At 43.3% G+C, this 27452-nt stretch overlaps 1 protein-coding gene across 1 annotated transcript in view; it reads right to left on the reverse strand.

The window, feature by feature from the left end:
- The window catches only part of AXL (AXL receptor tyrosine kinase), a 120863-nt gene extending 95011 nt beyond the window's left edge, over positions 1 to 25852 (reverse strand). The window contains exon 1 of the mRNA XM_069746639.1: positions 25472 to 25852. Coding sequence (XP_069602740.1) covers positions 25472 to 25535 — 64 coding nt within the window. The 5' untranslated portion in view covers positions 25536 to 25852. The remainder of the gene's footprint in view (positions 1 to 25471) is intronic.
- Positions 25853 to 27452: the final 1600 nt, after the last annotated feature.

Below are 27452 nucleotides of genomic sequence, written 5' to 3' on the forward strand. Positions count from 1 at the left end.
GCAGTTAAAAACGCACTGTGTGAACATGGCCTAAAGCATGTGCCCCAATGCATTCTCCACATAGTCTATGACCGAATTATCTGCCTGGTCATTTATATGGTCACTCAGGCTATGTTCAGTTGTTCACACATTGCGTTGTTGCAGCATTTATTGGTTGCATTTTTTTATGCTAATTATCAGCTGCTTTTTACAGTACCAGAAAAGTCTATGAGATTTCAGAAATCTCATGCACACACATTTGTTTTATTTTCCTGACTGATTTGGAAAACTGCAGCGTTTTTGAAAAATGCAGGATATCACTTCTTTCAGGTTTTTCTCTGCGCATTTGCAGCATTTTTTCACCCAGGAAACAATGCGTAAGAGTAAACTTGCAGCAAAAAAAAATGCAGGTTTCAGTTTTTGCTGCATTTTTGTTGCAAAAATCTAAAGACTTACGGTATATTGGTTGATGATACCTTGTATGAACGTCAGGGCGCAGAAAACATGGAAGCAGGAATCGATATATCCAAACGTGAAGGCCCCGATTCATCGAGACCGGTGATTTTCACGCTGGTCTTGATGAGGGACGTGTTGGAGTCGGATACTCCTGATTCATTAAGAGGCGCAGAGCAGACAGCAGCGTCTGAGGGACACACAGCTACAAGTGGACACATTTACCCTGAAGTTGGAAATGTACCGTAATTATTTCTGAGCGACTGTTTCCCTGGAGTGACATATTCGCTCACTCGTACCAAATGTGGTTTTTCAACATTCTATTTTCAGAATTTTTGAAGAACTATGCGTAGCGTCGGACAGCTTTGTCCCCGGTAGCTCATGATGTCTGGCTCCTATTTAGGAGTTTTCTTTTCTTATACAAAGATGCAAAATTATTCCATGCTGAATTATTTCTTAATGTTACTCGGAGACCTGTTATAATTTCTTCATCATTTTTATAATGGCCATTGCTCCTTTTTCCAAATTCAAAGCCGGAGCTGCTCAGTTATGAAGCTGCACGGCACAAATCCGCCAATTGTACAGTGCCCGCGGCTGGTCACGGCACATCCATCCCCTACACAAATCAATAGGGGGAGGATGTACCGTACCTGTCCTTGGCCACTATATCGTCAACGGATTTGTGCTGTGCAGCTTTGTAACCGAGTTGTTTCGGCCGCCGCCAACCTCGTCTGTTTGGTGGGTGTGCCGGGTGTTGCACCCCAACCAATCAGACATCGATGACCTATTCTTAGGATCAAACAAGAAAAGAAAAAAAAAAAAAAAAAAGAAAACAGTGCGGCACTCACCCTTATTATATGAAGCTATGAAATCGTGCTCTTTATTGGAGAAAAAAATCCATTAGGACATCAGGTCAGCGAGAGGGTGCGGAGGTGGAGTGTGGACAACACCTCATATAATAAGGGTGAGTGCCGCACTGTTTTCTTTTCTTGTTTCATCGTATTTACTCTGGATTGCCTATCAGTGCTGAGCACCATATACCCAGAACATACGTGCCACCTGCATATTTCTCGGATGTTCTCTAAAGAGTATATTTCCATATTGATTTGTGCTTCTCTAGTGCCGTCCTTTGCTCATTCTGTGTGTTGGGTTGTATTCTTAGGATCATCATCCTTAGGACAACTCCTTTAAAGAAACCCAGGTCCCCTGGCGTATCATCTCTGGGTCCAGCGAGGCATCTCTGCCAAGGCTCCGGTGTCTTTTATAGTCTGCAGTGCTGATGTCACCTTACCAGCGCTGCAGCCAATCAGTGAGCTCACCGGCTCTGCCTGAGTAGATAGCACAAGCTGCTTATAGCCGCTGAGCCCAATAATTGGCTACAGCCCTGTCGTGGTGATGTTAGCACTCCAAAAAATAACATACACAGGGAGCAGCGGTGGAGGTTTAGCGTTGGACTTGGGGAGGGGAAATATAGCCCAAGAAAATAGTAGGGGGATTTTCTGACGTCTTCATGAGTCAAAAGTGTCTGACTCCAGCATATCTCCTCATCCAGACAGGCGTGAACAATGTTGGTCTTGATGAATTGAGCTCTTTAACATTATGGAGACATGGCAGAAGTTTTGGCCAATAATGGTGGCGCTCATCTGTGTGCTGCTTTCCTCCAAGACTGAAGTCTAGCGGCATAATGATCGTGGGCACTTAGTACTCAGCTGAAATCTTGTCTCGGATCTGCTTTTAAAGCCTCCTAATAAAGTGGATGAGGTTAAAACCTGTGGTATAGAAGAACAGGAAGAAGGCCAGGTGGCACATTGACATCACTTCATCATGGCGTATGCTCTAGGTTGACTGTCTCCTCCCTGGGGGATCAGGTGAGGTAATTTACACTGCATTTTTTTTTAAAGACCCAAAGAGGGTATGGAAGTACTGCTCTATAGGGGCACAAAGAGGAGACTAGTAATACATGGAGGCACAAAGTGGCATTATTAATGTGTGATCTACAATGGGACATCGATAATATATGGTGGCAAACAGGGGCAATAATATGGTGATGTAAGAGGGCAGTAATATAGAGTGGCATAAAGGGGTATCACTGCCACTCATAATATTGATATATATACATATACACAGTATATATAAGCATATATACATTAACATTTTATATTTCTGTTTTTCTTTTTTTAACGTAAAAAAAATATAGATTTTAGTAGCGGCATCGGCGCATCCACTTTAGCAAATGAAGAGCGGTAGATCTTAGCTGAGCACTTTTATTCCTTCATTTTGAAGTCTTAACACCTGCATTCCTACCAATGGGAAATTCTGACAAGTCTTTACGGCGCGACTACATTTTTGTGAAAGGGAAGTCGCTTTTTAAGATCTTGCCACATACTTTGAACTAACGCCTGTCTCTATGGCCCCTCTGTTTTGAGAGTTGCCATCTTTAATATAATGTTTTCATCATTTCAAGATAAGGTGGGTCACATTCCTGAAATTTGACTCAATATTTTGCTATTTGCCAGGATGTGAATAACTTCCTAAATCAGTGAAACAATTGGAGCCAACAATCCCACAAAAAAAAGCCCATGAAGAAAAGAGGGCACCGCTTGCCAAAGGGATCAGTGACTCATAGTCATCATTAAAATATTTAGGATTTTTTTTGTATCCTCATTCTGCCATTGTATTATAGAGATAGATGGTGGACACCAAAAAGTGTCTGATAATGATTGCTACCATCAGGGCTGGGTTAAAGGGTTGTGTGACACAGGGCACCTTATGGCGTTCAGTTTTATATATCAGCAGTGAATGAAAGACCAAAAATAGTTTTTCATGTTAATAATGGCAGCGCTATACAGTTGATCCATAGGGGATCCATTTTTTTTGTGCACCCATAGACTTGAAAAAGTTGTCCACTACTAGGACATGGGACAACCCCTTCTCATACGTCATGCTTGGCCCCAATAAAATGGAAAATCTTACACTCACTTCTTGTGTCGGCACCTGCGTTCCCGAGGCTCTTGTGTGCTTGTTATGATACGTGAGCCTGGCGCCCAATCAGTGTTCGTGTCACTGGCCCCGGCTTTGGACAAATTGAACATCAAGAGGAAGTCAGGGCCGCGGCTGCTCTCTCTGACGCACAGTAGGTGAGTATAAGCTTTTTTATTTTATCGACGCCAAACATTTAGATCAAGAAGGGGTTATTCTAGTAGTGGACAACCCCTTTAACTGTAGACTTAATTTTTATTACACAAATTAATAGTACGTAGGAAAATAAGAAACTTTATAATATATCTTATCAGAGAAATCTCCTTCTTTCTCATCTTGAGCTGATCATACATTCTCAATTCAAGGACAAAAAGACTTATCTGAAACACGAAATAAAGAGCGCATGCTGTAGTGTTTTTCACGTGAACATTCGGCCCATGTAAAAAAGAAAAACTCATCTGAACAATCCAATTGAATAACATTGCTCCGAGCGCTCTACGGGTGATATCAGTTTCTTCCACGGACTGAAAATACGGTCAGGTGAATGTAGTCTTTGGCTGAGAAAATCATTCCGATTATGCTAATCACGTTCTGATTAATGTTTGATTCAATATTCTCAGAGATAGAGATAAAAAAAAGTTTCTCCACCTCCTCTAAATCGGACCCATATAGTGGGATGTGCGAGTTCCATCTGATTCTCAGAATCAAATTGTGCATGTTGCGATTTAGTCAGTCCGAAGGAAAAATTTAAGGTGCACGGCCCTATAGATTATTGTGGGGTCGAGTACTAACAGTCAAAATGACTGATAGCACTTCTCCGATGAGTATGGTTGCGTGCACAAACCCTAATAGAAAAATATTTAGAATTGAGAGTCCTCAGTGGTTGATACCTTTTAATGGCTAACTGAGAAGATGGTAACAAATTGAAAACTTTCGAGACTACACAGGTCTCTTCATCATGCAAGACTAAAAGAAATTCTGAAGAATCACATATTTATGAACAACATAGCACAGAAAAAAAAGTAAAACCATGGATAAGACAGTTGATATGAAGCAGAATTACCATGAGTGATAAATAGGGTTGAGCGAAACGGGTCGTTCATTTTCAAAAGTCGCCGACTTTTGGCAAAGTCGGGTTTCATGAAACCCGATCCGACCCCTGTGCGGGGTCGGCCATGCGGTACGCGACTTTCGCGCCAAAGTCGCGTTTCAATGACGCGAAAAGTGCCATTTCTCAGCCAATGAAGGTAAACGCAGAGTGTGGGCAGCGTGATGACATAGGTCCTGGTCCCCACCATCTTAGAGAAGGGCATTGCAGTGATTGGCTTGCTGTCTGCGGTGTCACAGGGGCTATAAAGGGGAGTTCCCGCCGACCGCCATGTTACTGCTGCTGATCTGAGCTTAGGGAGAGGTTGCTGCCGCTTCGTCAGAAGCAGGGATAGCGTTAGGCAGGGTCCATTAACCACCAAACCGCTTGTGCTGTAGCGATTTCCACTGCCCAACACCACCTTCGGTGTGCAGGGACAGTGGAAGCTACATTTTTTTTTTTTTTCCCCCTCAGCGCTGTAGCTCATTGGGCTGCCCTAGAAGGCTCCCTGATAGCTGCATTGCTGTGTGTACGCCGCTGTGCAAACCAACTGCTTTTTTCAAAGCACAAATCCTCTTGTTCCTTCCTTTCTGCACAGCTATCTTTTTGGTTTGTACACACTTTTTATTTAATTTGTGCATCAGTCCACTCCTTATTGCTGCCTGCCATACCTGGCTGAGATTACTGCAAGGAGATAGTAATTGAAGGACACTCCCTGTTTTTTTTTTTTTTGTGGGAGATTAAGATTGACATTTCTGCTAGAGTGCCATCTCTGTCTGTGTCATCTCTCACTCAGTGGGCCATAGAAAGCCTATTTATTTTTTTGCTTGATTTTGGTTCTAAAATCTACCTGAAAAAATCACTACATCAATCAGTGGGAGAAAAATATTGGCCTCAGGGCTTGTGTGCCACTCCTGACTCCTGTGTGCATCATCACTCACTCAGTGGGCCATAGAAAGCCCTTTTTTTTTTTTTTTTGCTTTATTTGGGTTCTAAATTCTACCTGAAAAAATCAATAAATCAATCAGTGGGAGATTAATATTGGCCTTTGGGCTTGTGTGCCAGTCCTAAGCGTGCCATCTCTCTCTCTCAGATAGTGGGCCATAGAAAGCCTATTTATTTATTTATTTTTTTATTGGGTTTATAAATTTTCCCTGGAAAAAAAAAAAAAAGTGGGAGATTAATATTGGCCTCTGGGCTTGTGTGCCAGTCCTGAGCGTGCCATCTCTCTCACAAATAGTGGGCCATAGAAAGCCTATTTATTTATTTTTTTTTGGTTTTATAAATTCTCCCTTAAAAAAAAAAGGGAGATTAATATTGGCCTTTGGGCTTGTGTGCCAGTCCTGACTCCTGTGTGCATCATCACTCACTCAGTGGGCCATAGAAAGCCTATTTATTTTTTTGCTTGATTTGGGTTATAAAATCTACCTGAATAAATCACTACATCAATCAGTGGGAGAAAAATATTGGCCTCAGGGCTTGTGTGCCACTCTTGAATCCTGTGTGCATTATCATCACTCACTCAGTGGTCCATAGAAAGCCTATTTATTTTTTTGCTTGATTTTGGTTCTAAAATCTACCTGAAAAAATCACTACATCAATCAGTGGGAGAAAAATATTGGCCTCAGGGCTTGTGTGCCACTCCTGACTCCTGTGTGCATCATCACTCACTCAGTGGGCCATAGAAAGCCCATTTTTTTTTTTTTTTGCTTTATTTGGGTTCTAAATTCTACCTGAAAAAATCAATAAATCAATCAGTGGGAGATTAATATTGGCCTTTGGGCTTGTGTGCCAGTCCTAAGCGTGCCATCTCTCTCTCTCAGATAGTGGGCCATAGAAAGCCTATTTATTTATTTTTTTTTTTATTGGGTTTATAAATTTTCCCTGGAAAAAAAAAAAAAAAGTGGGAGATTAATATTGGCCTCTGGGCTTGTGTGCCAGTCCTGAGCGTGCCATCTCTCTCACAAATAGTGGGCCATAGAAAGCCTATTTATTTTTTTTTTTTTGGTTTTATAAATTCTCCCTTAAAAAAAAAAGGGAGATTAATATTGGCCTTTGGGCTTGTGTGCCAGTCCTAAGCGTGCCATCTCTCTCTGTCTCTCAGATAGTGGGCCATAGAAAGCCTATTTATTATTTTTTTTATTGGGTTTATAAATTTTCCCTGGAACAAAAAAAAAAAAGTGGGAGATAAATATTGGCCTCTGGGCTTGTGTGCCACTCCTGACTCCTGTGTGCGTCATCTCTCACTCAGTGGGCCATAGAAAGCCTTTTTTTGTTTTATTTGTTTTCTAAATTCTCCCTGAAAAAATCATTTTATTTTCTTTGGTTTCTAAATTCTTCCTGAAAAAATCATTTTATTCTATTTTTTTTTTTTCCTAAAATCTCCCTGAAAAAAAAAAAAAAAAACAACAAATCAGTGGGAGATTAATATTGCCCTTTCTGCTTGTGTGCCAGTCTTGACTCCTGGGTGTGCCATCTCTCTCTCTCTCTCTCCAATTGTGGGCCATAGAAAGCCTATTATTTTTTTTAGCTTGATTTGGGTTCCAAAATCTACCTGAAAAAATCACTACATCAATCAGTGGGAGATAAATATTGGCCTCTGGGCTTGTGTGCCACTCCTGACTACTGTGTGCGTCATCTCTCACTCAGTGGGCCATAGAAAGCCTTTTTTTGTTTTATTTGTTTTCTAAATTCTCTCTGAAAAAATCATTTTATTTTCTTTGGTTTCTAAATTCTTCCTGAAAAAATCATTTTATTCTAGTTTTTTTTTCCTAAAGTCTCCCTGAAAAAAAAAACAAAAAAAAACAAATCAGTGGGAGATTAATATTGCCCTTTCTGCTTGTGTGCCAGTCTTGACTCCTGGGTGTGCCATCTCTCTCTCTCTCTCTCCAATTGTGGGCCATAGAAAGCCTATTATTTTTTTAGCTTGATTTGGGTTCCAAAATCTACCTGAAAAAATCACTACATCAATCAGTGGGAGATAAATATTGGCCTCTGGGCTTGTGTGCCACTCCTGACTCCTGTGTGCGTCATCTCTCACTCAGTGGGCCATAGAAAGCCTTTTTTTGTTTTATTTGTTTTCTAAATTCTCCCTGAAAAAATCATTTTATTTTATTTGGTTTCTAAATTCTTCCTGAAAAAATCATTTTATTCTATTTTTTTTTTCTTAAAGTCTCCCTGAAAAACAAAAAAAACAAAAACAAATCAGTGGGAGATTAATATTGTCCTTTCTGCTTGTGTGCCAGTCTTGACTCCTGGGTGTGCCATCTCTCTCTCTCTCTCCAATTGTGGGCCATAGAAAGCCTATTATTTTTTTTAGCTTGATTTGGGTTCCAAAATCTACCTGAAAAAATCACTACATCAATCAGTGGGAGATAAATATTGGCCTCTGGGCTTGTGTGCCACTCCTGACTCCTGTGTGCGTCATCTCTCACTCAGTGGGCCATAGAAAGCCTTTTTTTGTTTTATTTGTTTTCTAAATTCTCCCTGAAAAAATCATTTTATTTTCTTTGGTTTCTAAATTCTTCCTGAAAAAATCATTTTATTCTATTTTTTTTTTTTCCTAAAGTCTCCCTGAAAAAAAAAAACAAAAAAAACAAATCAGTGGGAGATTAATATTGCCCTTTCTGCTTGTGTGCCAGTCTTGACTCCTGGGTGTGCCATCTCTCTCTCTCTCTCCAATTGTGGGCCATAGAAAGCCTATTATTTTTTTAGCTTGATTTGGGTTCCAAAATCTACCTGAAAAAATCACTACATCAATCAGTGGGAGATAAATATTGGCCTCTGGGCTTGTGTGCCACTCCTGACTCCTGTGTGCGTCATCTCACACTCAGTGGGCCATAGAAAGCCTTTTTTTGTTTTATTTGTTTTCTAAATTCTCCCTGAAAAAATCATTTTATTTTATTTGGTTTCTAAATTCTTCCTGAAAAAAATCATTTTATTCTATTTTTTTTTTTACCTAAAGTATCCCTGAAAAAAAAAAAAAAATACAAATCAGTGGGAGATTAATATTGCCCTTTCTGCTTGTGTGCCAGTCTTGACTCCTGGGTGTGCCATCTCTCTCTCTCTCCAATTGTGGGCCATAGAAAGCCTATTATTTTTTTTAGCTTGATTTGGGTTCCAAAATCTACCTGAAAAAATCACTACATCAATCAGTGGGAGATAAATATTGGCCTCTGGGCTTGTGTGCCACTCCTGACTCCTGTGTGCGTCATCTCTCACTCAGTGGGCCATAGAAAGCCTTTTTTTGTTTTATTTGTTTTCTAAATTCTCCCTGAAAAAATCATTTTATTTTATTTGGTTTCTAAATTCTTCCTGAAAAAATCATTTTATTCTATTATTTTTTTTTCCTAAAGTCTCCCTTAAAAAAAAAAAAAAATCAAATCAGTGGGAGATTAATATTTACATTTGTGCTTCAGTGACAGTCCTGCGTGTGTGGCATCTCTCTCATTTGTTGCCACCAACAACAGAGTGTGTAACATTGTGCCTGATTTTCGTTGTGGTCTCACTCACCTGTAAAGGGGTAGCTAAATCATACTGAAGTTATAGCTCACCGTGTAATTTGTGTGACAGCAACAAATACCGTTAGTTTGTTTACGTTTTTAAAACAATGAGGAAGTATGGTGGAAGAGGTCGTGGCCGGGGGCGTTCATTGTCAGCTGGTAATGAGGGTAGTGGTAGTGGTGGAGCATCAGCTGGTCGTGGGAAAAAAAATATTGCACCTAAGTCTGGAGCTGTGGAGCCAGGTTCGTCGTCTGGCTACACAAGGCCTCGAACGCTCCCTTTTCTGGGAGTAGGAAAACCGCTTTTAAAGCCGGAGCAGCAAGAGCAAGTTTTGGCTTATCTTGCTGACTCAGCCTCTAGCTCTTTTGCCTCCTCTCGTGAAACTGGTAAATGTCAAAGCAGCGCGTCGTTAGTGGATGTTCACGGTCAGGGACAAGTCGCTTCCTTGTCCTCTTCAGCAAAAACAACAACAGAGAAGAATGCAGCAGGCGACACAACGGGTTACTCCATGGAGCTCTTTACACATACCGTCCCTGGCTTAGAAAGTGAAGCAGTTAACAGTCCATGCCCATTACAAGTTGAATCTGACATGGAGTGCACTGATGCACAGCCACAGCCAGACTACTATGCTGGTCCTTTGACTCAGACCACAACATTGCCCTCGCAGGGTGCTGATCAAGAATCAGACCCTGATGAGACTATGTTGCCCCATCACGAACGCTATACCACCGACCGACACGGTGACACAGACGAAGTTGCACACGAGCTACAAGAAGAGGTAATAGATGACCCAGTTCTTGACCCCGATTGGCAGCCATTGGGGGAACAGGGTGCAGGCGGCAGCAGTTCTGAAGCGGAGGAGGAGGGGCCGCAGCAGGCATCAACATCGCAACAGGTTCCATCTGCCGGGCCCGTATCTTGCCCAAAACGCGTGGCAAAGCCAAAACCTGTTGGAGGCCGGGTGGCCATCCGGTTAAAGCTCAGTCTGCAATGCCTGAAAAGGTATCCGATGCTAGAAAGAGTGCAGTCTGGCATTTTTTTAAACAACATCCAATTGATCAGCGCAAAGTCATCTGTCAAAAATGTTCAACTACCTTAAGCAGAGGACAGAATCTGAAAAGTCTCAATACAAGTTGCATGCATAGACATTTAACCACCATGCATTTGCAAGCCTGGACTAACTACCAAACGTCCCTTAAGGTTGTAGCACCCTCGGCCAATGAAGCTAGTCAGCAACGCAACATCCCTTCCGGCAGTGTAGGGCCACCATTTTCCGCACCACCTGCAGTATCTGTGCAGGTTTCTTTGCCAGGCCAAAGCAGTCAGGGTCAGGGAATCACCAGTTTCGTAGTAGGAAACACTGCATCTAGGGCACCGGTGGCAACAATACCATCTCCCACCGTCTCTTAGTCTGCCATGTCCACCGGCACCCCCGCTAGTTCCACGATCTCCAGCTCTCCAGTCCAGCTCACCCTACATGAGACTATGGTTAGAAAAAGGAAGTACTTAGCCTCGCATCCGCGTACACAGGGTTTGAACGCACACATAGCTAGACTAATCTCGTTAGAGATGATGCCCTACCGGTTAGTTGAAAGCGAAGCTTTCAAAGCCCTGATGGACTACGCTGTACCACGCTACGAGCTACCCAGTCGACACTTTTTTTCCAGAAAAGCCATCCCAGCCCTCCACCAGCATGTTAAAGAGCGCATCGTCCATGCACTCAGGCAATCTGTGAGCACAAAGGTGCACCTGACAACAGATGCATGGACTAGTAGGCATGGCCAGGGACGTTACGTGTCCATCACGGCACACTGGGTAAATGTGGTGGATGCAGGGTCCACAGGGGACAGCAAGTTTGGGACAGTTCTGCCTAGCCCACGGTCTAGGAAACAATTGGCTGTAGCCGTTCGCACCCCCTCCTCCTCCTCTTCGTCCTCCTGCAGAAGCGAGAGCTCGTCCACAGACCGCAGTCGCACAACCACTCCATCCGCAGCTGCCACTGTTGCACACCAGGTCTCCCATTATGGGGCAGCTACTGGCAAACGTCAGCAGGCTGTATTGGCTATGAAGTGTTTGGGCGACAACAGACACACCGCGGAAGTTCTGTCCGAGTTCTTGCAGAAAGAAACGCAGTCGTGGCTGGGCACTGTAGATCTTGAGGCAGGCAAGGTAGTGAGTGATAACGGAAGGAATTTCATGGCTGCCATCTCCCTTTCCCAACTGAAACACATTCCTTGCCTGGCTCACACCTTAAACCTGGTGGTGCAGTGCTTCCTGAAAAGTTATCCGGGGTTATCCGACCTGCTCCTCAAAGTGCGTGGACTTTGCTCACATATCCGCCGTTCGCCCGTACACTCCAGCCGTATGCAGACCTATCAGCGTTCTTTGAACCTTCCCCAGCATCGCCTAATCATAGACGTTGCAACAAGGTGGAACTCAACACTGCACATGCTTCAGAGACTGTGTGAACAGAGGCGGGCTGTTATGTTTTTGTGGGAGGATACACATACACGGGCAGGCAGTAGGATGGCAGACATGGAGTTGTCAGGTGTGCAGTGGTCGAAGATTCAAGACATGTGTCAAGTCCTTCAGTGTTTTGAGGAATGCACACGGCTGGTTAGTGCAGACAACGCCATAATAAGCATGAGCATCCCCCTAATGCGTCTGCTGATGCAAAGTTTGACGCACATAAAGGATCAGGCGTCTGCAGCTGAGGAAGAGGAAAGCCTTGATGACAGTCAGCCATTGTCTGGCCAGGGCAGTGTACAGGACGAGGTAGCGGGCGAAGAGGAGGAGGAGGACGAGGAGGATGATGGGGATGATTATATTTTTAATGAGGAAGCTTTTCCGGGGCCACTGGAAATTGGTGGCGCGGCAAGGCCGGGTTCTGGTTTTTTGAGGGACACAAGTGACGTGGATTTGCCTGAAACTGCCCCTCAACCAAGCACAACCGCAGATTTGAGAACTGGAACTTTGGCCCACATGGCGGATTATGCCTTACGTATCCTCAAAAGGGACACACGCATAACTAAAATGATGAATGATGACGATTACTGGTTGGCCTGCCTCCTTGATCCTCGCTATAAAGGCAAATTGCAAAATATAATGCCACATGAGAACTTGGAACTAATATTAGCAACCAAACAATCAACTCTTGTTGACCGTTTGCTTCTGGCATTCCCTGCACACAGCGCCCGTGATCGTTCTCACACGAGCTGCAGGGGCCAGCAGACCAGAGGAGTTAGAGGGGCAGAAATCAGAAGTGGCGTTGGCCAGAGGGGTTTTCTGACCAGGTTGTGGAGTGATTTTGCTATGACCGCAGACAGGACAGGTACTGCAGCATCAATTCAAAGTGACAGGAGACAACATTTGTCCAGTATGGTTACAAACTATTTTTCATCCCTTATCGATGTTCTCCCTCAACCGTCATTCCCATTTGATTACTGGGCATCAAAATTAGACACCTGGCCAGAATTGGCAGAATATGCATTGCAGGAGCTTGCTTGCCCGGCAGCTAGTGTCCTATCAGAAAGAGTATTCAGTGCTGCAGGTTCAATACTAACAGAAAAAAGGACTCGTCTGGCTACCCAAAATGTAGATGATCTAACCTTCATTAAAATGAACCACAACTGGATTTCGAAATCTTTTGCCCCACCTTGCCCGGCTGACACCTAGCTTTCCTATGAAAAGGTCTTGCCTGTGGACTATTCTGAATGCCTTTTCCAATCTCGTAATTTTCTGCACCTGATTGTCCAGCATACGACATGTTTACACCTCACTAAATGGCCAAACTCCCCACACGGGGCCGTGGTATCGACACTTGGCGACAGCACCCGTGAGAGTGCAGTTTGTCTGAAGAGGTGGGTGAGCCCGCTTTTGGTCGACGGCACTGCCACTGGGTCCCTCCTAGTACAATAAAGTGTCTCTGGCGGTGGTGGTGCGCACCCAACGTCAGACACACCGTTGTAATATGAGGGGCCCTGGGCCTGTACCGCCGGCCACAAGACAGTTTCCCCCCACCCCAGCTCAAACAGTGCTCTACCACTTGCAAAATTATCTCACAGCTCCACCAATGTTTAGTCTATGCGCTGACATCCTTCAATGCCTGCCACTGACAATACCATTGTATTGACATTTTTGTTATGTTAGGCCTTCGATGCCTGTCTGTGGTCACTCCTTCCACTAGGCCTCCACTGACCACACCACTGCTGCCCGTGTACCCCTGTAACCAATTTAAAATTGCCTACAGCCATGTGTTATTATTTTAGGCCTTCGATGCCTGTCTGCGGTGACTCCTTCCACTAGGCCTCCACTGACCACACCACTGCTGCCCGTGTACCCCTGTAACCAATTTAAAATTGCCTACAGCGATGTGTTATTATTTTAGGCCTTCGATGCCTGTCTGCGGTCACTCCTTCCACTAGGCCTCCACTGACCACACCACTGCTGCCCGTGTACCCCTGGAACCAATTTAAAATTGCCTACAGCCATGTGTTATTATTTTAGGCCTTCGATGCCTGTCTGCGGTCACTCTTTCCACTAGGCCTCCACTGACCACACCACTGCTGCCCGTGTACCCCTGGAACCAATTTAAAATTGCCTACAGCCATGTGTTATTATTTTAGGCCTTCGATGCCTGTCTGCGGTCACTCCTTCCACTAGGCCTCCACTGACCACACCACTGCTGCCCGTGTACCCCTGGAACCAATTTAAAATTGCCTACAGCCATGTGTTATTATTTTGGGCCTTCGATGCCTGTCTGCGGTCACTCCTTCCACTAGGCCTCCACTGACCACACCACTGCTGCCCGTGTACCCCTTGAACCAATTTAAAATTGCCTACAGCCATGTGTTATTATTTTAGGCCTTCGATGCCTGTCTGCGGTCACTCCTTCCACTAGGCCTCCACTGACCACACCACTGCTGCCCGTGTACCCCTGGAACCAATTTAAAATTGTCTACAGCCATGTGTTATTATTTTAGGCCTTCGATGCCTGTCTGCGGTCACTCCTTCCACTAGGCCTCCACTGACCACACCACTGCTGCCCGTGTACCCCTGGAACCAATTTAAAATTGCCTACAGCCATGTGTTATTATTTTAGGCCTTCGATGCCTGTCTGCGGTCACTCCTTCCACTAGGCCTCCACTGACCACACCACTGCTGCCCGTGTACCCCTGGAACCAATTTAAAATTGCCTACAGCCATGTGTTATTATTTTAAGCCTTCGATGCCTGTCTGCGGTCACTCCTTCCACTAGGCCTCCACTGACCACACCACTGCTGCCCGTGTACCCCTGGAACCAATTTAAAATTGCCTACAGCCAGCCCAATTTTTTTATTTTAGGCCTTCGATGCCTGTCTGCGGTCCATTCTTTCAACTACTACTACACTGACCAGGGCAATGCTGCCCGTGTACCCCTGTAACCAATTTAGAATTGCCTACAGCCATGTGTTATTATTTTAGGCCTTCGATGCCTGTCTGCGGTCACTCCTTCCACTAGGCCTCCACTGACCACACCACTGCTGCCCGTGTACCCCTGGAACCAATTTAAAATTGCCTACAGCCATGTGTTATTATTTTAGGCCTTCGATGCCTGTCTGCGGTCACTCCTTCCACTAGGCCTCCACTGACCACACCACTGCTGCCCGTGTACCCCTGGAACCAACATCAGAAAATATAAAAATAAGTATTTTGCTTATAAAAAAGAAAATACTGGAGAGATATCAAATGCAGACATTTTAACATTAAAAACAAACACATACAACAAAAATCTGGTACAGTACTAAAAATGGCCACCAGCTACAATAACTTTCTCCTGCAAGTAGTTAACTGAAAGGTTTTTTCAATTTTAAACACAGATATGGCATCCACCGAGTGTTGTCCTGTCGCGTCTTCTTTATATTATTGCCAAGAAGATGCAAAACAATGAAAATAATAAAATCATTATTTACCAAAAAAATAGAGTAAGTCAAAACCACATTGCAAATAAACATTCATTACAAATAAAGAAGCAGGGCGCGTCCGAGGGTGAGTATATACCTAATAAGAATATAATCACCCTCGGACGCGCCCTGCTTCTTTCCGACAGACTTCCTTCCTAAGAATCAGCCCTTCCGTGGTGTAGAGAGAGGGTTTGTTACACTCCAAGGTGTTCCCCAGGTTGCCTTTCCTGAGCTTCGATCTTCCGGCTCTCGTTTAGTAGTTGTTGGAAACTACGCTGCATTGGGCCTACAAATTGGGTATGGGGTGTAGAGAGATGGTGTGTTCCACTCCAAGGTGTTCCCCAGGTTGCCTTTCCTGAGCTTCGATCTTCCGGCTCTCGTTTAGTAGTTGTTGGAAACTACGCTGTATTAGGCCTACAAATTGGGTATGGGGTGTAGAGAGATGGTGTGTTCCACTGTAGAGAGATGGTGTGTTCCACTCCAAGGTGTTCCCCAGGTTTCCTCGCCAATGCTTCGATCATCATGCTCTCGTTTAGTAGTTGTTGGAAACTACGCTGCATTAGGCCTACAAATTGGGTATGGGGTGTAGAGAGATGGTGTGTTCCACTCCAAGGTGTTCCCCAGGTTTCCTCTCCATTGCTTCGATCTTCATGCTCTCGTTTAGTAGTTGTTGGAAACTACGCTGCATTAGGCCTACAAATTGGGTATGGGGTGTAGAGAGATGGTGTGTTACACTCTAAGGTGTTCCCCAAGTTTCCTCTCCATTGCTTCGATCTTCCGGCTCTCGTTTAGTAGTTGTTGGAAACTACGCTGCATTAGGCCTACAAATTTGGCATGGGGTGTAGAGAGATGGTGTGTTACACTCCAAGGTGTTCCCCAGGTTTCCTCTCCATTGCTTCGATCTTCCGGCTCTCGTTTAGTAGTTGTTGGAAACTACGCTGCATTAGGCCTACAAATTGGATATGGGGTGTAGAGAGATGGTGTGTTCCACTCCAAGGTGTTCCCCAGGTTGCCTTTCCTGAGCTTCGATCTTCCGGCTCTCGTTTAGTAGTTGTTGGAAACTACGCTGCATTAGGCCTACAAATTGGGTATGGGGTGTAGAGAGATGGTGTGTTCCACTGTAGAGAGATGGTGTGTTCCACTCCAAGGTGTTCCCCAGGTTTCCTCGCCAATGCTTCGATCATCATGCTCTCGTTTAGTAGTTGTTGGAAACTACGCTGCATTAGGCCTACAAATTGGGTATGGGGTGTAGAGAGATGGTGTGTTCCACTCCAAGGTGTTCCCCAGGTTTCCTCTCCATTGCTTCGATCTTCATGCTCTCGTTTAGTAGTTGTTGGAAACTACGCTACATTAGGCCTACAAATTGGGTATGGGGTGTAGAGAGATGGTGTGTTACACTCCAAGGTGTTCCCCAGGTTTCCTCTCCATTGCTTCGATCTTCCGGCTCTCGTTTAGTAGTTGTTGGAAACTACGCTGCATTAGGCCTACAAATTGGGTATGGGGTGTAGAGAGATGGTGTGTTCCACTCCAAGGTGTTCCCCAGGTTGCCTTTCCTGAGCTTCGATCTTCCGGCTCTCTTTTAGTAGTTGTTGGAAACTACGCTGCATTAGGCCTACAAATTGGGTATGGGGTGTAGAGAGATGGTGTGTTCCACTGTAGAGAGATGGTGTGTTCCACTCCAAGGTGTTCCCCAGGTTTCCTCGCCAATGCTTCGATCATCATGCTCTCGTTTAGTAGTTGTTGGAAACTACGCTGCATTAGGCCTACAAATTGGGTATGGGGTGTAGAGAGATGGTGTGTTCCACTCCAAGGTGTTCCCCAGGTTTCCTCTCCATTGCTTCGATCTTCATGCTCTCGTTTAGTAGTTGTTGGAAACTACGCTGCATTAGGCCTACAAATTGGGTATGGGGTGTAGAGAGATGGTGTTTTACACTCCAAGGTGTTCCCCAGGTTTCCTCTCCATTGCTTCGATCTTCCGGCTCTCGTTTAGTAGTTGTTGGAAACTACGCTGCATTAGGCCTACAAATTGGGTATGGGGTGTAGAGAGATGGTGTGTTACACTCCAAGGTGTTCCCCAGGTTTCCTCTCCATTGCTTCGATCTTCCGGCTCTCGTTTAGTAGTTGTTGGAAACTACGCTGCATTGGGCCTACAAATTGGGTATGGGGTGTAGAGAGATGGTGTGTTCCACTCCAAGGTGTTCTCCAGGTTGCCTTTCCTGAGCTTCGATCTTCCGGCTCTCGTTTAGTAGTTGTTGGAAACTACGCTGCATTAGGCCTACAAATTGGGTATGGGGTGTAGAGAGATGGTGTGTTCCACTGTAGAGAGATGGTGTGTTCCACTCCAAGGTGTTCCCCAGGTTTCCTCGCCAATGCTTCGATCATCATGCTCTTGTTTAGTAGTTGTTGGAAACTACGCTGCATTAGGCCTACAAATTGGGTATGGGGTGTAGAGAGATGGTGTGTTCCACTCCAAGGTGTTCCCCAGGTTTCCTCGCCAATGCTTCGATCATCATGCTCTCGTTTAGTAGTTGTTGGAAACTACGCTGCATTAGACCTACAAATTGGGTATGGGGTGTAGAGAGATGGTGTGTTGCACTCCAAGGTGTTCTCCAGGTTGCCTTTCCTGAACTTCTATCTTCAGGCTCTCATTAAATTGTGGTTAAACGGAACAACTGCATTTGGCGTACTAGTTGGTTTGGGGCCTACTATCGGTGTCTGCCGCTCCTTGCTGTTCTCCTGGTTTCCTGTCCTGAAATTCCGTTTTCAGGCGCTCGTTAAGTAGTTGTTAATGTTAGACTGCATTTGGCCTACTAGTTGGGTTGGGGCCTACTATCGGTGTCTGCCACTCCTTGCTGTTCTCCTCCACTGAACAAAGCTGTGCCGCCTGTTTACTACTGTTGCCAATTTTGAACTGCATTTCGACTACTTACTGATTTGGGCCTACTCTCTGTGTCAGCCTCTCATTCCAGTTGTCCTCCACTGCAATGCCCCCTGATTAGTCCTGTGTTACCAATTTTGAACTGCATTTAGCCCACTTTATTCTTTGGGCCTATATCTGTGTTTCCTCCTCATCCTGCCCATTGCCCAGCCAGTGATAGATGAGTCTGCTGGTACATTGACCCATAACGCAACATTTCCCGTGCACGCTACACTGCAAGATTGTGACCCTGCTGAAAGTCAGGTCCCCCTTCCCGCATACCATACCACCTTACACGGGGACAAACAGGAAGGTGCAGATGAAAGTGCAGGTTCCTTCATCAGGTGGGGGGAGGAATACTAGTTGGCGATGTCACTGGCACAGGGCCTCTCATGGTACGCAAAAGTGTTGCTGCCGGTGGGAGGCGCCCCCGCCGTGCAAACACACCGCTGTACTTTGAGGGGCCCTGTGCCAGTGCCAATGCCAACGAGTGGGCCCCCCCTGCTTGCTCAGGTTCACAGCACTTGCAAAGTTGAAATACTTACCTCTCCCTGCTCCACTGCCGTGACGTGGTCCAGATTTCCTGGGCCCACTAATTACTTGAACCAGCCCTACCCACCACAACTTTAGCCAAATGACCCCCAATTTCAAATGCCTTCCAATTATTATAAGGTAAATTACGCTTGACAAGCTTCATTAAGAAGAATGGATGGTTTTGACATTAAAATGGGCACTCTAGGTGTTTTCCTGGCCCCCACTCACTGCCAACTATGCTGCCCCATTGACTTGCATTGGGTTTCGTGTTTCGGTCGATCCCGACTTTACGTCATAATCGGCCGATTTCACTCGACCCGACTTTTGAGATAGTCGGGTTTCGCGAAACCCGGCTCGACTCTAAAAAGGTCAAGGTCGCTCAACTCTAGTGATAAACAGTTATGTCCATAAATATTGGGCCAGTTCTTAGATAAGGATTGTTTTATTGTCCTCTGATTAGGGTCTCTGTTGTGATGACCCCTCATAGTCTGAGGGGCAAGTTCCTTAGTTCATGTAAAAAGACATAAATCCATGCGACACATTCATTCCTGCAGTGAGAGTGTCAAAGGTTGTCATCAGTTTATATTCCCAGACTCTTCTGTCTCTCTTAGATTTGAAGCTACCTTTTAATACAAGTAATTTCATGTCCATAATGGAGACAAAAATGTATTGCCACAGGTAGATCCATTCTTTTTTCTCTTATTGTGTGGCGGTGAATGGTGCAGGAATGAATGTGTCGCACGGATTTATGTCTTTTTACATCTACTAAGGAACTTGCCCCTCAGACTATGAGGGGTCATCACAACAGAGACCCTAATCAGAGGACAATAAAACAATCCTTATCTAAGAACTGGCCCAATATTTATGGACATAACTGGCCCAATATTTATGGACATAACTGTTTATCACTCATGGTAATTCTGCTTCGTGTCACCTGTGTTATCCATGGTTTTTCCTTTTTTTTCTGTGCTATGTTGTGCATAAATATGTGATTCTTCAGAATTTCTTTTAGTCTTTGTCTGATGAAGAGACCTGTGTAGTCTCGAAAGCTTGCAATTTGTTACCATCTTTTCAGTTAGCCATTAACCCCTTCACGACATGCGCCGTACTAGTACTGCGCATGCCGTGAATCCCCCTTTGATGTGGGCTCCGGCGGTGAGCCCACATCAAAGTCGCGACATGTCAGCTGTTTTGTACAGCTGACATGTGCGCGCAATAGCGGCGGGTGAAATCGCTATTCACCCGCCGCTATTAACCTGTTAAATGCCGCTGTCAAACACAGACAGCGGCATTTAACTACCGCATCTGGCCGGGCGGCCGGATATGACGTCATCGCCGATCCCCGTCACATGATCAGGGGTCGGCGATGCATCAGGAAGGTAACCATAGAGGTCCTTGAGACCTCTATGGTTACTGATGCAGGTCTGCTGTGAGCGCCCCCCTGTGGTCGGCGCTCACAGCACACCTGCATTTCTGCTACATAGCAGCGATCTGATGATCGCTGCTATGTAGCAGAGCCGATCAGGCTATGCCAGCTTCTAGCCTCCCATGGAGGCTATTGAAGCATGGCACAAGTAAAAAAAAATGTTTTTAAAAATATGAAAAAAATATAAAAAATATAAAAGTTTAAATCACCCCCCCTTTCGCCCCATCCTAAATAAAACAAAAAAAAAAAAACCAAACCTACACGTATTTGGTATCGCCGTGTTCAGAATCGCCCGATCTATCAATTAAAAAAAGCATTAACCTGATCGCTAAACGGCGTAGCGAGAAAAAAATCCAAAACGCCAGAATTACTTTTTTTTGTCGCTGCGACATTGCATTAAAATGCAATAACGGGCGATCAAAAGAATGTATCTGCGCAAAAATGGTATCATTAAAAACATCAGCTTGTCATGCAAAAAATAAGCCCTCACCCGACCCCAGATCACGAAAAATGGAGACGCTACGGGTATCGGAAAATGACCCTTGTTTTTTTTTTTTTTTTTTAGCAAAGTTTGGTTTTTTTTTCACCACTTAGATAAAAAATAACCTAGTCATGTTAGGTGTCTATGAACTCGTAATGACCTAGAGAATCATAATGGCAGGATAGTTTTAGCATTTAGTAAACCTAGCAAAAAAGCCAAACAAAAAACAAGTGTGGGATTGCACTTTTTTTGCAATTTCACCGCACTTGGAATTTTTTTCCCGTTTTCTAGTAAAAGACATGGTAAAACCAATGGTGTCGTTCAAAAGTACAACTTGTCCCGCAAAAAATAAGCCCTCACATGACCATATTGACAGAAAAATAAAAAAGTTATGGCTCAGGGAAGGAGGGAAGTGAAAAACGAAAACGCAAAAATGAAAAAGGGCCGCGACTTGAAGGGGTTAAAAGGTATCAACCACTGAGGACTCTCAGTTCTAAATATTTTTCTATCTACTGGCTAACACGGTACCAAGATATATATCTTTCCTGTATCAAACCCTAACAGTAAGATTTGTGGTGGTCACACACCTTGGCTCCCAGGTATTCTGTGGTGACCATTTATGTTAATGTGTCCTTTTTCAACTGTACAGGTCACTCATCATTAGTGCCAGCCAAATTTACTTTTTTTTATCTACTGGTTCTTTACCCACTATTATGACTGGGCGCCTATAGCTAAGTTCACTTTAGACATTTAATTACCAATGGAATGGAAAATTCTATGGAAGAAAGACTTCTCTGCAGAATTACTCCAGAGCCTATGCCGCCCCTTCCAGCCTTCATTGGTCATACATAAATGAAAAATGATCCACAGTACAGACTAGTTGGGTGACATTGAGCTATGGGACAGGAATACTACACACTGGTGACTTACACCCTGCTTCTATTATTCTACCACAAAGGATCAATCAAAGCCAATTGTTGGCTGGTTGCTAAGGGTAACTTTTTATTATCCTTTAATGCTTGCAAGAAACAATACAGAAAATGTATTTATTCTCATTGGACCTCGCCCAAATGGAGGCCACGGTACAAAAAACACACTCAAGCACTGTGGAGAGCACTGCTCTGACAAGGTCTGGTTGCTCAACAGATTTGCTCCATCTACATACCAGAAAGACAAAATAATCTCTATCCAGAATATAGTTCCCAGGGTCACAGCCCCTCCACTGTTCATCATACAGCGTGCCCAGAGCACAACACAATGAATCCGTTATTCGGAATGGCAGGAGACCTTGAACATGCATTATACATTGTGCGACGGGAATAATTTCTTACCAGTTAGTATAATATTAGGTATTTGAGGACAACATCATTTGAAGACAGTCGAGAAGGACATCATGGTTGGAAGAATAGAAGGAACATGGCCGAAGAGGAAGACCAGCAACTCGATGGCTTGATACTATCAAGACAATGACGGAGAAGACCCTGGTGAATATATCTACACTACATCCACCAGGGTTGTATGTACACTTGCACTTTCTTCCTATAGAGCTTTCATCCATCAAGCTGCCATGGCTCGAGATCAATTTGAAGGCCGTTAAAAAAGAAATTTGGACAACAGGCCTTTTTGTAGAAGGCTGAGGGTGAGCAGATGAAAGCGTTCCACAGAATAGTTGAATAGTTCAAGGTCTGACCGCTTAGACAAAAACAGATCACAAAATTTGGGTACCTGTAGCGTTCGAGCATGCACACTGGACACTGCCACTACATTCAAAGTCTATGGGACTGATGGAGATTGCTGTAGTTGTCAGTCACATAGACTTTGAATAAAGTGGCATTGCAGAATGCTCAATAGCTACTTCATTTAAACAGATGGCTTAGGACCCCAGTCTCATAATCAATGGGGGTCCCTGAAATCAGGTTCCCACTGATCAAACACTTTTTTTTTTGCAGTGATGTGGATTGGGGGTAAATTCAGTTGTTTATTCACTTTGGAGACCCGTTGGCTATCTTATGTGGTTTGGAGACCTCCCACCTTGACAGACATTATCAAGCTACAGAAAATTTTGCTTTGCCGTGCGGTCATCGCACACGTCAAATCGACGCATGCGGATGCATCCGCATGCAACGCATGTCCCTGCATACCCAATGTTAAAGATAGGTACGCAGGGCAATGCAGGACGCATACAGAAGTAGGCAGAGAGTAGGCGGAGCTTCAAAGAGGAAGAAGGTAGGAAGTACTCTGCCATCCGCAGCCATCCTGACCGCAAATGTGAAACCAGCCTTACACTGGCAGAGAATACCAATTAAAGCGTACTGCTGAGCAATCTATATTAATTCTTGGCAAGATAATCGTGAAACAACCATTTTAATCAACACTTGTTCATGATTATCTTGCCCGTTTCACTGCAATTACATACATAGTAACATAGTAACATAGTTAGTAAGGCCGAAAAAAGACATTTGTCCATCCAGTTCAGCCTATATTCCATCATAATAAATCCCCAGATCTACGTCCTTCTACAGAACCTAATAATTGTATGATACAATATTGTTCTGCTCCAGGAAGACATCCAGGCCTCTCTTGAACCCCTCGACTGAGTTCGCCATCACCACCTCCTCAGGCAAGCAATTCCAGATTCTCACTGCCCTAACAGTAAAGAATCCTCTTCTATGTTGGTGGAAAAACCTTCTCTCCTCCAGACGCAAAGAATGCCCCCTTGTGCCCGTCACCTTCCTTGGTATAAACAGATCCTCAGCGAGATATTTGTATTGTCCCCTTATATACTTATACATGGTTATTAGATCGCCCCTCAGTCGTCTTTTTTCTAGACTAAATAATCCTAATTACATTTTTTTCTCATCTGTTTTTTTTTCACTGAAGTGGGATAACAGTTTTAACTTTTTTATCCATTGATTCATGGTTCAGTGACAAACGGATGACATTCGGATGGAACTCTGAAGTACAAAGTCTTCAGACAGTCCTCCTCTTTATATGGATCCCCGTAGACTTTAAAGTTTGATACGCAAAACCTATGAGAATAGGACATGCTCTGGTTCTCTCGGACTGGAGACATGGATCCCTTTTCAAAGCTGAGGTGTGTATGGATCAATGAAACTTTAAGGGTCCTTGTGCTGTCCAAGAAAACAGCACTCTGACATGTGACACGGATGTGAGAATGCAGATCAAATCATGCTTTTCTTATAACCTTGAACAAGAGGTCATCAGGTTTGAGAAAACTTTTTATAGAATGCATTGGGTTAGGTTCCATTTTTTAGATTAGTTTGTTGGTAATGGAATGATTTTCATTAACGGAGTTAACAAGGCTTACGATATTATTGACCTATTTATTCTAAGGTCATCAATTTCAGATTGGTGAGGATCTGACATGCAACACCACCACAGATCAGCTATTTTCAGCTCAGGCAATAGATGGATGAAATAGTGAATAGTAACCGATCTGTAGTTCTCGGCAATGTCTACGACAGAGAGAAAGGTGCTATACTAATCAAGTGCTCCTTACTGTTTACATATAGCTGCTGTCAAAGCAGAAAACAGCTGATCAGTGGGGGTCTTGGGTGTGAGGCCACCAGTTTGAAGTTGTTTATCTATTCTAAAGACAGCCCTTGGACAATGACTTTAATAGATCTTAAAATATATGCAACTGAAAATTGGGCATGTTGAAATCTAACGATAACTTCCACCATCTTCGAAGGACAGTTGGGAGGCCCAATCTAATTAGCATGGTCAGTTTTCGGAGGTAGTCAAGCATTTGCTTAATTTTTTTTATTTCTTTTATTACAAACAATACCAAATTCCTACATACAAACCAGAATGACACATTCATATTTCTAATTTTCTATCTAAAATGTGTACGATGGTGCCGTGTTTAGCACGGTTGCCAGACAGAATAAATCAGACCAGAGCACCATCTGCATATAATTTGTATGATCTCCCCAAGCTTGTTTAGGTTTTTTTGTAGGTTTTATAGGTTGAATATGTTCATTTCAATACAAATGACCTTGTTGGCTTTAGTAGGTAGGATAAGTATATTACATTGCGAGCTCCACTGGGGCTAACCGAATGAGAACATCTGTGTACAAAACATATGGGTGCCATACAAATAATTACACAAAAAAAAGTAGCAATAATTTTGAAGCTACACAAACCTCTCCACTGGTGCACAAACATATGGACAAACATGCTCCTTACAAGACCCTACACTTCAAAATATCCTTTTGGAAACCAAATAGGATGAAAAGTCCACTAAATTGAAAGGACCAAACTGCCTTGAAGAACTCTAATGAAGAATGATTTTTTTTTTTTAGAAAATAAATGTTCTTTTGAGATCAATTGCCACCCATGCTTGTCCCTTGGGGGCACATACCTGTATATATGTCAACATTAACCTTTATAGGACAGGTTGTTTGGAGCCCATTTTTCATGATTGTCTACCTGCATCTATGAGAAGGATCTAAAACATCTGAGAAGGAGAACACAAGAGTCATCTATCAACTGCGTTAGGAAGAGGTCTGGGTCCTGATGTCTACATTATGCGGAAGATTCTTTTCTGCTGGCCATAGGTAATAAGATATCTATCCATTCAGATAATTGCACACCAGCTTGTTTGGAGGCCTCGGAAATGTCTCACTGACTAAATGTGTTGGTGTGACATCTCTTAAGACAAAGGTTGTGGTGATTGCTCTGAACTTGAAGACTCTGTATTAGATTGATGCCCTTATATTAGGAGAAGTCGATAAGATATGCTCATAAGAAAGACATGAGAGGTTTGTATATTAGGCAGAAGGTATGACTTAAGGGGGTGGGTAAAGGTGTGTGTTACGTCATTTGTATATGAGCTATAGAAGAGGATTGTGAGTCTTTTTTTTGTATTGGGATGTCTATACCTAGTTGGCATGCACATATTTCTGCACTTTGATAAAATCCTGTTACAAATTTTGCAAAAAATTGGCAAATCTTAGTCAACAATCATGTAGTAATATGAGACCTGCCTCCAGTTATCTGTGTATCTTGAGGGGGTGAAATGTCTAGGTTCTGCTGTCTATTTTGGGATTAGGTGAGGTGGTCTCCTCTGTTTGTCTAGCTCTCAGAAAACACATTCTTCTCATTGTTTCTCTGATAATCAGCAGACAATAGACTTGTCTGTACTCACCATTATGTGCAAAAACAGTTCCCAAGGTTCCCAAGAGAAGCAGCACTCCAGACATCAGTCTCATCCTGAAGATGACAAGTCCCTTCCAAATTGCCAGGACACTACAATTTGTTAACTTCGCATCTGAGCAAAATAGTCCATCCCGGAAAAAAATCTTAGAGTCAAAAATATCCAAAATTCCCGATGATCACCTATTTTCCAACAACAATGCAAGAAGTTGAATTCCCACAAGGAGTAATCAGGTCACATAGAACAGAAAACAAAAGCAAATAAATATCCTCCAAAAAATAAAGCTTACAAATTGAAAAATGTAAAAGGAAGAAATAAACTTTGAAAAAGTTAACTTTCCTCAAAGACAGGCAAAGTCCACAGAGTAGTTGAGGAAAGTGAGTTGGGAAGTGCATGTCAAGGGGCGGGAGAGTGAGAGGGAAGGATTGTCTCTCTAGTTTTGGAGGCTGCCCCTCCATTTGTGACTCACACACCCACTGTGAGACTTTGTACAATACAGGAGGGGGAACATTCCTTTGTAGAAGCTCATGCTACTCCGAAAAGGAGGAGTAAGTAAAACAGAAAAGGAGCTCACAGGGGCGAGCTGTGCTCTGCTGCTATACCGGTCATGCACAATAGAAGTTCCAAAAATATTCTCAGGTTATAATTGGACGTTCTGGGCAATAAGCCTCAATGGGCACCGGGAATGATGAGAGTGAATTCAATTTATGTGACGAAAAGGTTTAAATAATGAACAATTACATCAGAAGATGGAAAGAGGCAAAATCCGCCATGAGTATCTCGAATTGTATTCAAAACCACCATAAACATACAACATAAGACAGTCTACAAAATGTAGCAGAAATATAATCATATAGCAATAATGAAAATAAAAACTTTTATTACTGTTGAGCTTTTATGATTAACTCTATGCTACTTTTTTATTATATTTTATGTTGCATCTGTAGGATGCTTTTTAATATATATATATATATATATATATATATATATATATATATATATATATATATATATATATATATACACTATATATAAGCACACAACTAAAAGCATAACACTTACTACCATACTTATTAGTTTCTAAAGAAATGAAAACTCATTGTGGTAATCAGACAGTCCGATTTTTGCTTATTTATTTATTTTCAGTATATAGGGTATATATTATCATTTATTATACATATACAGCGCGATCATATTCCACAGCTCTATAGAAAACAGAGGAAAAGGAGGCATGTACAAAGTGGGGATCACCATGTTTAGGATCATATAAATATAGTAAATTTTATTAGAAAACCAAGGCACACAACACTACAAGAAAACTTTAAAAACACATAAAACAGCCATAGGCATGGTAAATACAAAGACCCATAATAGGGTCTATAACCCTGGTTCAAAACACCCCCACATATAATAATATGTTCAACATCAGTATAATACACTGAAAGTAGATATACTATGCAGTCCCAAAGACAAAAATATTGAAATAAGCAGGCCTATACTTACATATGAGCAGACAGTGCCCAATCAAATGTACCCATACAACAATGTAGGTATAAGGGCACAAGCAATTATATACAATGCTCAGATGGTACAATAAGAAGATATAGAGATATATACCCTATGTAAGGCAAGGCCCCGATCCCTATAGAGTGTCAAAGAAATGCTGAGGGACAAGCAAGGAGGGTGGAGAACCAGGGCACAAACCGCCCGACGCGTGTCGCTAGTAAATCTGGCTTCCTCAGGGGCAATGAATGCAGTGCAGGTGCCAGTGTTATAAATATCTGTTAATTATACCAGGCTGGGGACAGCTGGTGCCTGATATCCAGCATGTAAGACATGGTGCTGGTGTTAATCGGAGGAAACCGGAAGTGATACAGGACGCCGGCGTCTTGCCAGTGTAGCAGAGCTTCTAGGATAGGAAGTTCCCTGAGTGCGGACTGTCCGCAAATGCTCATGCGCCAATTGGCGATAA

This window comes from Ranitomeya imitator, chromosome 2 (assembly GCF_032444005.1).
Source record: "Ranitomeya imitator isolate aRanImi1 chromosome 2, aRanImi1.pri, whole genome shotgun sequence".
NCBI lineage: Eukaryota > Metazoa > Chordata > Amphibia > Anura > Dendrobatidae > Ranitomeya > Ranitomeya imitator.